We start from the raw sequence: 12,511 nt of genomic DNA, 5'->3' as shown, positions 1-12,511 counted from the left end.
TCGCTGCAACTGGAGAAGCGCCGGCACACAGCAACGCAGACCCTGCGCAGCCAAACACAAACAAATAAATTAAAAAGTTCTTAAGACTTAAAAAATAAAAGATCACAGACCAGCAAGCTGACACACAGATTAGAAGAGACAGAAGAGGCAGTCACCAGTCGGTGGCTTAAGTCACCACGACGGAGAAGGGCAAGGGGACATCTGTTCACTCAGTAAAAGCTGGCTGTGAGCATACTAAGTGCCAGTCGCTCTGATGTCACTGGGCTTTCCAAGCAAGACGGGCTGGAAGGCCAAGTGCGGAGGTGTGGAGGAAGGTCCAGTCCCTCTAATGGGTTCTTGGCTAAAGGAGAGCCTGTGACTCACGAGCGAGGTGGCAGGGCGGTGTTGCCAGTGCTGAGAGGCAAGTGCAGAGTCACCCTCTCTTCATCCTGCCATCCTGAACAAGTGTCTTCTGTGCGGCTGGAGCTGTCGAAAATGTGCTGCTGGATCGAACCACTTCCTTCACTTACTGCGCAAATAATCTGGTCTACACGGCATGGCTCATATCCTAAAGGAATCCTAAGGAAATCCTGAATACTCATTGGAAGGACTGATGCTGAAGCTGAAACTCCAATACTCTGGCCACCTGACGTGAAGAACTGACTCCTTGGAAAAGACCCTGATGCTGGGAAACATTGGAGGCGGGAGGAGAAGGGGATGACAGAGGATGAGATGGTCGGACAGCATCACCGACTCAATCGACATGAGTTTAAGTAAGCTCCAGGAGTTGGTGATGGACAGGGAGGCCTGGCGTGCTGCAGCCCGTGGGGTCACAAAGGGTCAGACATGACTAAGCAACTGAATGGAACTGAACTGAACTGAATCTGGTCTACGGACCTCAAACCCAGGGTCAGTCCTTCCTGTCGAGGACAGGCAGAGGCCTGCAACAACAGTACTGGGTGGAGGAGGCCACGAGGGCACAGAATCTGAGAGGGAGCCCTGCTGTGCTCGCTGGGCCAGGGTGGTCCCCACGGAGGGGCAGGCCAGGGGGAGGGGCCGGAGCAGCATTCTGAAAGGCGCGCATGGGCAGAGGCTCCCAAGAGGATCGAAGGGCGGGTTTTAAAGTGGGCTGCAGTCAATCAGGAGAGACGGGACGCTACAAGCTTTGGCCTCGACCTAGCAGGGGACGGGGACAGACATGTCCTCTCAGAAGCACAAGAGAGGGATCAGTCAGTAGGAACAGGCGCCCAGGAGAGTGAGGCGCTAGGACGACTCTGAATGAGTGGAGGCAGTGGGCACAGGAAGGGAAAGCAGGGTGTACACACGAAGGAGAAGACTGGAGACTTCAGACGGGGCGGCGGGGAGGGCGGCGCGGGGCGGGAAGAGGGGCAGATTCCGAGAAGAGACGAGATTCAAAGTCGGCACCCACGTTCGGGTGACTGGCAGGAAGACAGGGCCAGGGACAAGTCAGAGGATGTCAGGGAGGGATCGGGTTTAAGGAAGACGTCGAGGACTTCACTTTGGAAGTGACCTGGGGAGAAGCACCATGGAGACGTGGATACAGAGCTGAGGATGGAGGTCAGGGTTGAACACACAGACTTGGGAGGAGATTGCAGATCGAGATGTCGTGAGAAAGACCCGGCACACGGAATACTGGAAGCAGTGGGCAGTCACCAGGCACAGAGAGGGACACACAGGCGGGGGCAAGAACAGACAGACAGATATCACCAAGACGAAGCTCCAAGAAGAGGATGCAGGAAGGGAGAGGCCAGGGGACCCCGGGGAGCCGTCAGGCTGGGGCGGCACAGCGAACGTCAGAGACGTTATAGGTGGCCTTTCTGAAAACCAGAACCCAAACAGTGAAGATGCAATACTCAGAGTTAGAAGGGACCCTGGGGCTCACCCAGTCCACATGCTCATTTCATGCTGAGGACACGCAGGCCCAGAAAGTCACCTTGGTTTTCTAGAGAGGAAAGGCCCCTGAACGAGGAAGCAGAGCCGGGGAGTGGGGAAGGCCAGGTCTGAGAGCAGCGCTTTTATTCTGATTATTGAAAGGTCAGGGCGAGGTCAGGATGAAAGGTCAGGGAAAGGTCAGGCGTGTTGAGGCATGCCTGGGCATGTCGGGACATGCCCCGGCAGAGGGCGCTGCAGACACACCCCGGAGACGGGCCGGCAACCAAGCCGACCAATCAGGAGCCAACACGAAGCCCGCGCCGTCCAATCAGGAGCTGACACGGAGCCCTTGGACACCAATCACCGCTGAGCCCGCGTTTTCTTCCTTATATGGGAGCCCCGGCCCGGGCTATAAAACCCCTTCCCCACCCCTTACACCTCGCAGACTCCGCAGACTCCTTTTCCCCCGCAGACTCCTTTTCCCCCCGCAGACTCCTTTTCCCCCCGCAGACTCCTTTTCCCCCGCAGACTCCCTTTACCCCGCTGACTCCCTTTGCTTCGCAGACCCCCCCCTCACTTCCCTGCTTACCCGCCCCCGGGAGTTCTGCCCGAGAGCGACCGCCCAATAAAAGGCCCTGAACAACGGTCCATAGGGGTGGTTCCCTCTTCCCGCGGCGTTTCTTACAATTATGTTCGGTAAACCTGGTTACTTACGATTTTCCACGTACTCTACATACAAATAATCTGAATTTCTGAGATCCTATAGTCACCTTTCATGACAATCAGCAGTGCAGTCAGAATGTAGGTATTCAACAGAACAAGCAAGGAAAGCCACAATGAAAGAAAACAGAGCAGAGAGCCAGGGCTCTGATTACCGAAAGCCCTTCGCTCCCTCTGGAACCCTCCCTGTCCTGTGAGGTGGACAGGCTAGACACCTGCTAGGAGATGCTCCGACGGGGACTGAGACAGTGACTCAGAGACCAAAGCACCGACAGGACAGCGAGCGGGGGCCCTGGAGGCTCGAGGACAGGGCGGTGGGTCACCACAACTCCCCGACCACCTGGAGAACCAAGATCAGTGCAGAGCCAAGGTCCAGGAAGGCCCCAGGGATCGCTTACTGTCCCATCCGGCTGGCCTGGGCGTGGGCAGTCCCCACCCCTCAGGCAGCAGAGACCCGGGCCTCCAGAGAGGGCAGAAGGAAACATATGGCAACGTTTTCCAGAGAATAATGAGTCCACTGAGTTACAACTTCCTTGAGCTATTTTAAGGTCGCTTTATGTGGAAGACAGATCACTTCCAGCTGCCTCAGCACCTGTCTCCAGACCTCTCAGCAGCGTAAGGGCAACGTTCTAACAGGCCCGTCTATCCCAGCGCAGGAAATGGGCTCACCCACAGGCTTCCCGGGCGTCTGCTCGCCCGCTCACGTGCACTCTGCGAGATCTTCTCGGGCAACATGACGCCCCCTGGGAAATGCCTGTGTCTATCATCCTGATGCTGCTCTGCACGGGCATCTCTGGGAGACAAGTGGCACCGGAGAGATTAAAGGTAAGTAGGGGTCACCAGCCAGTCAGAGCTATGGTGCTTCCAGTAGTCATGTACAGATGTGAGAGCTGGACCACAGCGGAGGCTGAGCACCAAAGAATTGATGCTTTTGAACTGAGATGCTGGAGAAGACTCTTGAGAGTCCCTTGGACTGCAAGGAGATCCAACCAGTCCATCCTAAAGGAGATCAATCCTGAGTGTTCACTGGAAGGACTGATGTTGAAGCTGAAACTCCAATACTTTGGTCACCTGATGAGAACTGACTCATTTGAAAAGACCCTGATGCTGGGAAAGACTGAAGGTCAAATGGCAGAGGATGAGATGGTTAGATAATTTTACCAACTCAATGGACATGAGTCTGAGCCAAATCTGGGAGATACTGAGGACAGAAGAGCCTGTCGTACTGCAGTCCATGGGGTCACAAAGAGTTGAACACGACTGAGTGACTGAACAAGGAGTCACCCAGAGAGGGCCACGTACCCCCCCCGCGGGCAGGGGTGGGCTCTGGCCATATTTGCAGTCAGCCTGGCAGGGACCAGCAGGGCAGCTCCACAGAGGGAGGTGGGTAGGCCCTTGGGACTAACTGGAACAAAACAGGCTCAGGAAACGTTCCAGAATACAAAACAGTTACGTGAGAGGAGCTCCCAAAAACCCTTTTGAACTTGGGCTTTGTGACGACATTGTGCAAGAGAAATAAACTTCATGAATTTCGTACACAAATCAGAAAAGGGACTGAAAGGACAATCTGAGCTTATCAGCAACCCCCCAGTCAGGCAGCCGGATGGCATCCAGGAGGCGACAAGGGCAGTGGTCTGAGCAACGTCGGCCACTTCCAGGGAGGGACATCCTGGAAGACGGCCACCTGCCCAGCTCACCGGACCTCAGCCCTGGGTCACAGCCCAACTGAGGACAGCGGACGTTTTCCAAAAGGGTAGCCTGGGGGGCCAGGGGAAGGACAGCACATGGCAACTGCCCTACCTCCTGACGGTCCTCACAAGGCGATCTATGTGCCCGTCTCTCAGCAAATAAAGCTGCTGCCCTTAAGAAGTAACAGGGGACTTCCCTGATGGCCTAGTGCTTAAGAGTCTGCCGGCCAATCCAGGGGACCCGGGTTTGATCCCAGGAGCCTTAGGGCAACAAAGCCTGCGAGCCGCAGTTACTGAGCTCGAGTGCCACAGCCGCTGAAGCCTGTCCACACGAGAGCCTGTGCTCCGCAACAAGTGAAGACGCTGCAGTGAGAAGCCCAAGGACCACAACGGGGAATAGTCCTGACTTGCTGCAGCTAGAGGAAGCCCGAATGTGGCAATGGAGACCCAGCACAGCTCAACACAGATCCATTAAAGGAAATAAGCCATGTGCCGAAGGCCACGCTGCCAACAGGCGGCAAGAGCTGCTATCTGACCCCCGACGGCTCATTTAATCTTATGTGAACAGCTGTTCTTTTAAATAAAAAGTAGGTCCTTCTTCTAATTTCCTTTGGGATTTATTTCATTCACTGACAAGTATGTATAAAGCAGCTGCTACGTGAGGTACTACTATTCCAGATGTGGGAGACACAGCGTTGACAAAGTCTTGGCCTTCACGAGTTTAATTCTAGCAGACCAGCACTTCAAAGAAAGCCTCATTATTTCCAACTCGGGGCCACAGAGAGGAAGACAGGGAACCAGCGACCTAATGACCTTTGATACTCATCCACTGACCGGAGAGTGGAACCACTTAAGCTTCCCTGGGGCTTACCTGTCCTCACTATTCTGACTTAGGTGTAACTTACACACACACACACACACACCTTGAATACATAACAGAAAGCTACCACAGGAGGTGGTGGTACCTGGACACGACACGTGGCCACACCAAGAACATGAGGCCCACAGAGGCTCCGTAAATATCACAAGGGCCACTGGAGGACGCTAATGGTACACGAGGGAGCAGACAGCTTTGTGTGCCTGAGACAATCATTCAGAGACTATCTCAACAATTTCCTGAATGCACAGATAATCTACTAAGTGAAAGCACATTTGAAGAAATAACATACAGAAAAGACCTGAAGCTCTAACCAGAAACAAAAGCTGGCCACAAAGAGCAAAAGAACATGCTCCGACCTTCTACCTGCCTTCGACTCAAGAGAATAAACTGTGATGTGGCCACTGGCGCAGAAGACAGGTAAACGTCCATGCACAGCAGGGACGGGCCACCGTGGGGCAGGGGTCCAGGGAGCAAGTAGGATCTTGGCCGAAGGACTGGACTCTCTAGGGAATCAGCAGGGCACCTCCCTCTCTGAAGCTGTCTGGCTGATGATGGACTCACACTCAGATCACATAAAACTGCTGCAATGTCTTGACGCTGCACATCTGAAACTCACATGTGTCAAACGTCAATTACACTTCAACAGAGCTGGAAAAGAAACCCCCGACTGGTGCCACGTCATCTTGTCCTCACTGTGAACCCCATCTGCAGGACAGACACAGGCTAGAGAGCAAGAGGGAATTTTCCATGTCCCACTGCTCAGATCCTAACCGTAAGCACGGCATCACTCCATTCCCCCTTCCTTCTCGCCCAGAGTGAAGAGGTGGCAGGGGCAAGGCCAAAGCGCTGGGCACTGCAAGCCCCTCACCCTCCCAGGCCAAGCACCAGCAACGCAGCTTTTCAGACAGGGCAAGGTGGCAATAACTGGTGAACCTGGGCGATGGGCCTGTGGGTTTCACTGTACTGCTCTTCCAGCTTTCCTATATGCTTGGTATTTTCCTAAACAGAAAGTCTGAACAAACCAAAAGAAAAAACTCACAGCTTCCGAGAGGGTGCGGTGGGCGAGGGGTGAAAACAGTGTCATTCCCCAAACTGGGGGCAAACGCTGAGTGACGAACCCTGGGTACCTCTCAATCCTGATCTCGGACTGTCACCTTACACTGCAGATTTACCCCCCAAAGAGCAGGCGCCTGGGCTGGAGAGGTGGTATCTGACCCCTGCACGCCGAGGTCGGGCTCCTGCTGCCCAGGCCAGCCAGGCCTTCTCAGAGGGCCGTCAACACCCTCCTCGGAGAATGCCAAGGGTTAAACGGGGTTTAAAGGAGGACCGTTTTTTCCTATGGCTTCGGCCAGCAAGAGAACTACCAACAAGGAAGTGGAAAAATTCACTGCCAGAGGATGAGATGCATTCAAAGGACAACCAACTCCATCACTGGCCGTTCTGGGAAAGCTGGGAGTGGAGCTCTTTAATGGGAAAGGAAACTCGCTCTCCTGTGCACATGACTTAGTCCGGAAGGAAGGGAAATCTGAGTTCAGCGCCCGCCTGACTAGGCCCTGTTGACCGCCCCCTCACCAGTCCCCCGCCACTGTCTGTCCCCACCAACCCCACCTCCGCAGAGACCGGCAGACCCGTCACCGCCCCTCCACCCCCGCAAGGCCCCTCCCTGGCGGGCACGGCCGGACGTCCGGGGCTGGGGTTTACCAATGTCGCTCAGCAAGGTGAGGATGGCTCCTTCCCGCAGGCCACAGCAGTTCTCAAACTGGTTCAGGTACTGTTGAGAAGGGTGGGGGGAGAGGCGTCAGGGGGAGCGGTCACCAGTCACCAACGCGCTGTCCACCGGGGTCCCCCGCCAGCCAAGGCCGTCTGAGCACTCCCTGGGTCCTAGGCGGGCAGGCAGCCAGGCAGCAGGACTGGCCGGGGCGGGGCCCGGGCGGGGATGGAAGAAGGAGGCCTGCGAGCTCCTGGAGGTGCTCATGTGTGCGACCCTGACCCTGAGCCATTCTCGGAGCCTCACCTGAGCCACGGTCGCGGGGGAGTGGGCGCAGCCGGAGCTCAGCCACTGCTGATCCACTGCTCCCAAGAGCCCTGAGGACCCACTGAAGCCCTCCTTCCGACCCTTTCCCCTTGCCCTCGGTGGGGATGACAGCAGGGACCACGTGGCAAGCACTCACCACAGGCCGGCACCAGGATGGAGCTGGAAGAGCAGTGGGAAGCACACGATACTGGGTCCAGAACGGCCGAGCGTGGATACAGTGTCACCTGGCTGTCCTGCCCCCAAGCCCCATCCCTGCCCCCAACCTGCCCACCTTCTTCCCTAGGGAGGAGTGAGGGGTGTGGATGGAGGCAGCCTTGTTTCGGTACAAAGCTAGCTTGCACCCAGAGCCCGCACGGCCCTCGAGCTCTTCGCAGATGGAGAGCCGCGTGGATGCACTCTGTGGAGCCTTCCTGCCCCATCTCACTGCATACTGCCCTACCCTACTCTGAGGCCAGCATCGGTGGCCTTCCCGGCTCACGGGTGAAGATGCCAGACCGAAGGGGTCCAGGCGTCTGTCCGCCCCTACAGCTGCCGCAGGACGGAGCTGCCCCAGGACACAAGTCCACCTGAGGCTCGGGCCCTCCTGGCCCTGGTGGCCTATCGAGGGTCTCAGTCTGCTGTGAGAAGCCAGCCTCGACTTCAGAAAGAAATTTCCCGACAAGGGGGGCACCAATGCGAAGGAACCCCCACCCCAACATGTGTCCATGAGCTGTTCCCATGTCAGGCACACACGCCTCACTCCTCGGATCACTCACGCATTGGCCAAGCATGTCTCCCCGCCCAGGAGTGCGGATTTTGAACGTTCAGGAGCGGGGAAAGATGGGCCACTCCACTTGGAACCGAGAGGACAGACCCCGGGCACCAGGGCAGCAGTGCCCCCCCTTCCCGATCTCCCCTGGTGACCACGTGGACGCAGGCCCTGTGGGGCACCACCCCACCTCCGCCGCACCACCCTGCGCCCCGGGCCGGGTCAATCACGCCCCCAGTCTGTATCACTCTCTTCCCGGGCAGGCCAGCTCCCCACTGCCCACGAGATGACGTTGGAGGTCCTCCACTGCCATAAGCTGGTCACCTCCCACCTACTGGCTACGCTGCCCGCTAAGGAGTGTCCACTCAGCTACAGGGACATGGCTTTATCTCCCTAAATAGCTGCAGTTAGTAATCCAGTGGCTGTCAAAGGTTAGGAAAATAAAAGAGGAAAATGGAAGTTCTGTCGAGTCCCTGTTTAGCCTCTGTTATCAGTCCCTGCCTGTGGGCCGTGCCAGCGACTGTGCTCACATCCTGCCCTGACACCCCCGGACAGGCCACCCCCCGGGCGGGAGATGGCCACTTGGGCACATGGGCCTCATGGAAAGTCCCTCTAGAGAGGGACAGCAGCAGGAGCCAGGAGAGCAGCGGGAAAGCAGGCGGCGCTGGCTCTGGGAACGGCCGAGGGGGCACGAGGCACCTGATGGCTGCCCTGCCCACCCACCCCCATCCCTGCCCGCCACCATGCACCTCTTCCAGGGCGAGGAGTGGAGGAATGTGGACAGACAGGCAACCTCTGCAATACAAAGCCGCCTTCTGCCCAGAGCCTGCACAGTCCTCCTGCTCTGTCCTCACAGACGGGGCGGGGCCCGCGGCTGGGACCCGCAGGTGAGACCCAGGCTCTGCCGCTGCGGCTGTGGTGGCCCAGCCCCCAACCCTGCCCCTCTGGGCCATGAGGCGGCCCCCTCCACTCGGGGTCCCATCTGTTTCCCCTGCATCACGGGGCTGCTCACGAGGCCATGAGTAAGAGCAGGTCGTGGTACCGTTTCAGAGATGGGACACACGGCCCCCTGGGACCCACCCCGTGGCGCATGTTCTCATACAGAGGCGTGCAGACGTGGCGGGAAGGCAGGCGGGGAGCAGAGCCCAGAAGCTGCGTCAGCGGCAGCTCTGGGTCCCTGGCCCTGCCGGGGCCAAGTCAGTCCCTTCCTGCCCCGCTCTGTGACCCCAGGCAGCCGTGGCTGGGAGAAGCTGTGCTCATGGGGACGGTGGCCAAGGGGCACCAAAGGGCTGACACGGCCGTGTGCGGGTTTGAGGAAGGTCTGTCTGGGGCTGGTCCGGCCCTGCCCTGGACTCTACCAGGTGGCGTTTCCTTGTCACTCGAGGGACAGCCGCAGGGTGCACAGCAAGCCCCGCCCTGACCGCCACGCCCCGCTCCAGGGTGCCCACCCGCCCCCAGGCCCCACAGCCTCACCTTGCCCCCCCAGGCCCCGCCCCAGGGTGCCCCCACTCAGGGTCCCCGCCCAGGCCCCGCAGCCTCACCTTGCCCCTCCAGGGTACCCCCGCTCAGGGCCCCCGCCCAGGCCCCGCAGCCTCACCTTGCCTTTCCAGGGTGCCCCCACTCAGGGAACCCCCGGCCCCGCAGCCTCACCCTGCCCCCACAGGGTCCCCCCCAGGCCCCGCCCCAGGGTGCCCCCCTGCCCCCCGCCCCCGGCCCCGCAGCCTCACCTTGCGCAGGTCCCCGCCCTGACAGTACTCCATCGCCAGCAGGGGCAGGTCATTGGGAGCCAGGCTCTGCATGCCTTCAGGGACGTCCCGGGCAGCCACCACGTTGGGATGGTTCAGCCTAGGGGGGAAGCGGAACAGGTGAGGGGGGCAGACACTGGGCTCACCCCTGCCCCCCAGGGCCTTGAGGTGCCAGGGCCTGGAGAGTGGAGGGGTAAGGGCACAGCTGGCCCCTCACCCAGGGCCTGGCAGCACTCGGTCCGCGCCATGAGCCCTGGTCGTGCATAGGGCCCCGGGGGGCTTGGTTCTCCTCAGAGGCCCCACGGCAGGCCCCCCGGGCTTCCCAACTGCTCTAAAGCAGAGAAAGTGGAGGGACTGCCGACATCATGCCGCTGGGTGGGGACAGGGGGTATGTGCGGGGTGTGTGTCTGTGTGTGGAGTGTGGGTGTGTTCGTGGTGTGTGTGTGATGTGTGTATGTGCTGTGTGTGGGGGTGTGTATGTATGTGGAGTGTGGGTGGTGTGTTTGTAGCATGTGTGTCTGTATGGTATGTGTGTGTGGTGTGTGTGTCTATGGTCTGTGTGTGTGTGGGGGGTGTATGTGTGTGGTTTGTGTGTCTGTGGAGTGTGGGTGGTGTCTCTGTGCATGTGGCATGTGTGTATGTTATGTGTGTGGAGTATGTATGTGGTGTGTGGGGTGCGTGTCTGTGTGTGGAGTGTGGGCGGTGTGTTTATGTGTGTAGTGTATGTGTGCAGTATATATGGTGTGTGTCATATGTGTGGTGTGCGTCTGTGTGTCTTTATGTGGAGTGTTGGTGTGTTCGTGGTGTGTATGGCATGTGTGTGTGGTGCGTGTATGTGGTGTGTGTGGGGGTGTGTCTGTATGTGGAGTGTGGGTGGTGTGTTTGCGGCGTGTGTCTGTATGGCATGTGTGTGTGGTGTGTTTGTGGTGTGTGTGTGGGGGGTGTCTGTGGCGTGTGTGTGTGTCTGTATGGCATGTGCGTGTGTTGTGTGTGTCTGTGTCTGCTCGTGTGGTGTGTGATGGTGGTGTGTGTGTGTGCGTGTGGGGTGTGTGTGGGGGGGTGTATGCGTGTGGGGTGTGTGTGGTTTGTGTCTGTGGAGTGTGCGTGGTGTGTTTGTGGCGTGTCTGTGCATGAGGCATGTGTGTGTGTTGTGTGTGAGGGTGTGTCTGCTTGTAGAGTGTGCAGTGTGTGTGCACACGTGCTCCTGCGAACAAGGAAACACCCCCTTCCCCGGGGTGGGGAGGGAGCCCCTGCGGGCTGCGACGCCCCCACGCCTTCCCAGCTGGGAGGGCAGCCCCCCAGCCCCCACCCCAGCCCCCCGGAGGAACAGACTCCGGCAAAAGGCTCACAGCAGGGACACTCACCTACCAGCTCAGAACTGGAAACACTGGGGAAAAATGATCTTTGCTGACAGAGAAAACTTAGCATAATGGCTTCTTTATATCATATAACAAAGGAAGCCCACCCAGAACCCTCGGGGGGCCAGGTGGTGGGCTGTCACTGCCGCTGCCCCGGCAGCCATCTGCCTGGACAGTCTGGCTGGGACCCTGACACCTCTATCACGGTATCAGCGCTGGGTCTCACACCTCTTTCTAGAGAGCTGGGGCTGCGGCTCCAGATCCTGAGGCCCTTCTCCAGAGTCACTGCAGCGTCCCCTGGGCCCTGTGGTCCCCCGCCCCCGCGTTCCCCTGCCCCCACGGTCCTGCCCAGGGTTGCTGGCGCCCAGGCCCTCACCTCCTCATGATCTGGATCTCCAGGCACCAGCGCTCGCGGTTCCGGGGACTGAGCTCCTGCCGGCACTGCTTGATGGCGATCTGCTCGCCCGTCTCCTGCAGAGGACGCACGGGATGATCAGAGACAGCCAAGGGTCAAACCCACAGCTGTCGCCTCTGGGCCCATAACACAGCCCATAACTCAGCTCCAGGCCCCCAAGGCCGGCAGCGTGCCTGCTTAACGGATGGCCCCAAGTCTCAGCCAGCCCGCCTCCAGGCCTGGCCCCTGCTCATCTCTATCCACCCCACATCTGCACCCAGGCCTTGCCCCGTCCCCACCTCCCCCTCGAGACCTCTTTGGAACACTTCTGCCCAAGAGAATCCTCATTCCTTGACCCCTGGCACTACTGGACTTGACCTTGGACCCAAGCAAAAGGCACTTCCCTGTTGCTTCAGCCTAACAGTTAATGCCCTGGCTCCAGGTTTTATGTTTCTCTCGCGGGGGGCGGGGGGGGGGGGGTCTCTCTCTCCAGAGAGAAGGCAAGAGCGGTATAGGAGATGGAACACAGGCTGATTCAAATCCCAGCACAGCCATTTACCAGCTCTGTGATGCTGGGCAGACCACGGGCTCTGGCTTGGTTTCTCCATCTGTAAAGTGGCATCTCTGACATCCACCTTTCAGGGGTGCCTCAGGGCTGAGCCCCTAGCAGCGTCCAGCCCTTAGCAGGCATTGGGCAACACTCCTGGTGGCAGCCCCACACAGGCACCGCTGGCATTTAAAACTCCCTGAAGCTGGGTTCTAACCCACCTTTCCATCCTCCTCCTGTGACTCCGCCTCGGGCCTCCGATGCCCAGTCAGGCTCAGACTGCTGGCCTGGCCCGTGCCCTCTGGTCTCTGCTCCGAGGCAAGGCCCAGGTGCCCCCCATGGCAGGGGTTCCTGCCCTCCTGTCTCAACAGGGCACTCCTTCACGGCACTTACCCACCAAAGACTTATTTTCTGCAGGGTCACAGGGTTACTTTCTCTTTCCTCTGTTACACTATAGGCTTGTCCATCCTCAGGAGTTTAACCTTTAATGCAATAACTGACATAGTGCCCTCCATGGAAGCTTC

General features: G+C 58.6%; 1 protein-coding gene across 5 annotated transcripts in view; it reads right to left on the bottom strand.

The window, feature by feature from the left end:
- The window catches only part of IKBKB (inhibitor of nuclear factor kappa B kinase subunit beta), a 52,752-nt gene that overhangs the window by 27,860 nt on the left and 12,381 nt on the right, over window positions 1-12,511 (bottom strand). For all 5 annotated transcript variants that reach the window (XM_052661357.1, XM_052661358.1, XM_052661359.1 and 2 more), the window contains exons 3-5: window positions 11,423-11,517; window positions 9,671-9,788; window positions 6,862-6,931 (exon numbers count right to left, since the gene is read on the bottom strand). In XM_052661357.1, the coding sequence (XP_052517317.1) occupies window positions 6,862-6,931; window positions 9,671-9,788; window positions 11,423-11,517 (283 nt within the window). The remainder of the gene's footprint in view (window positions 1-6,861; window positions 6,932-9,670; window positions 9,789-11,422; window positions 11,518-12,511) is intronic.

This window comes from Budorcas taxicolor, chromosome 24 (genome assembly GCF_023091745.1).
Source record: "Budorcas taxicolor isolate Tak-1 chromosome 24, Takin1.1, whole genome shotgun sequence".
NCBI lineage: Eukaryota > Metazoa > Chordata > Mammalia > Artiodactyla > Bovidae > Budorcas > Budorcas taxicolor.
This window is presented reverse-complemented; position numbering and strand designations above follow the sequence as displayed.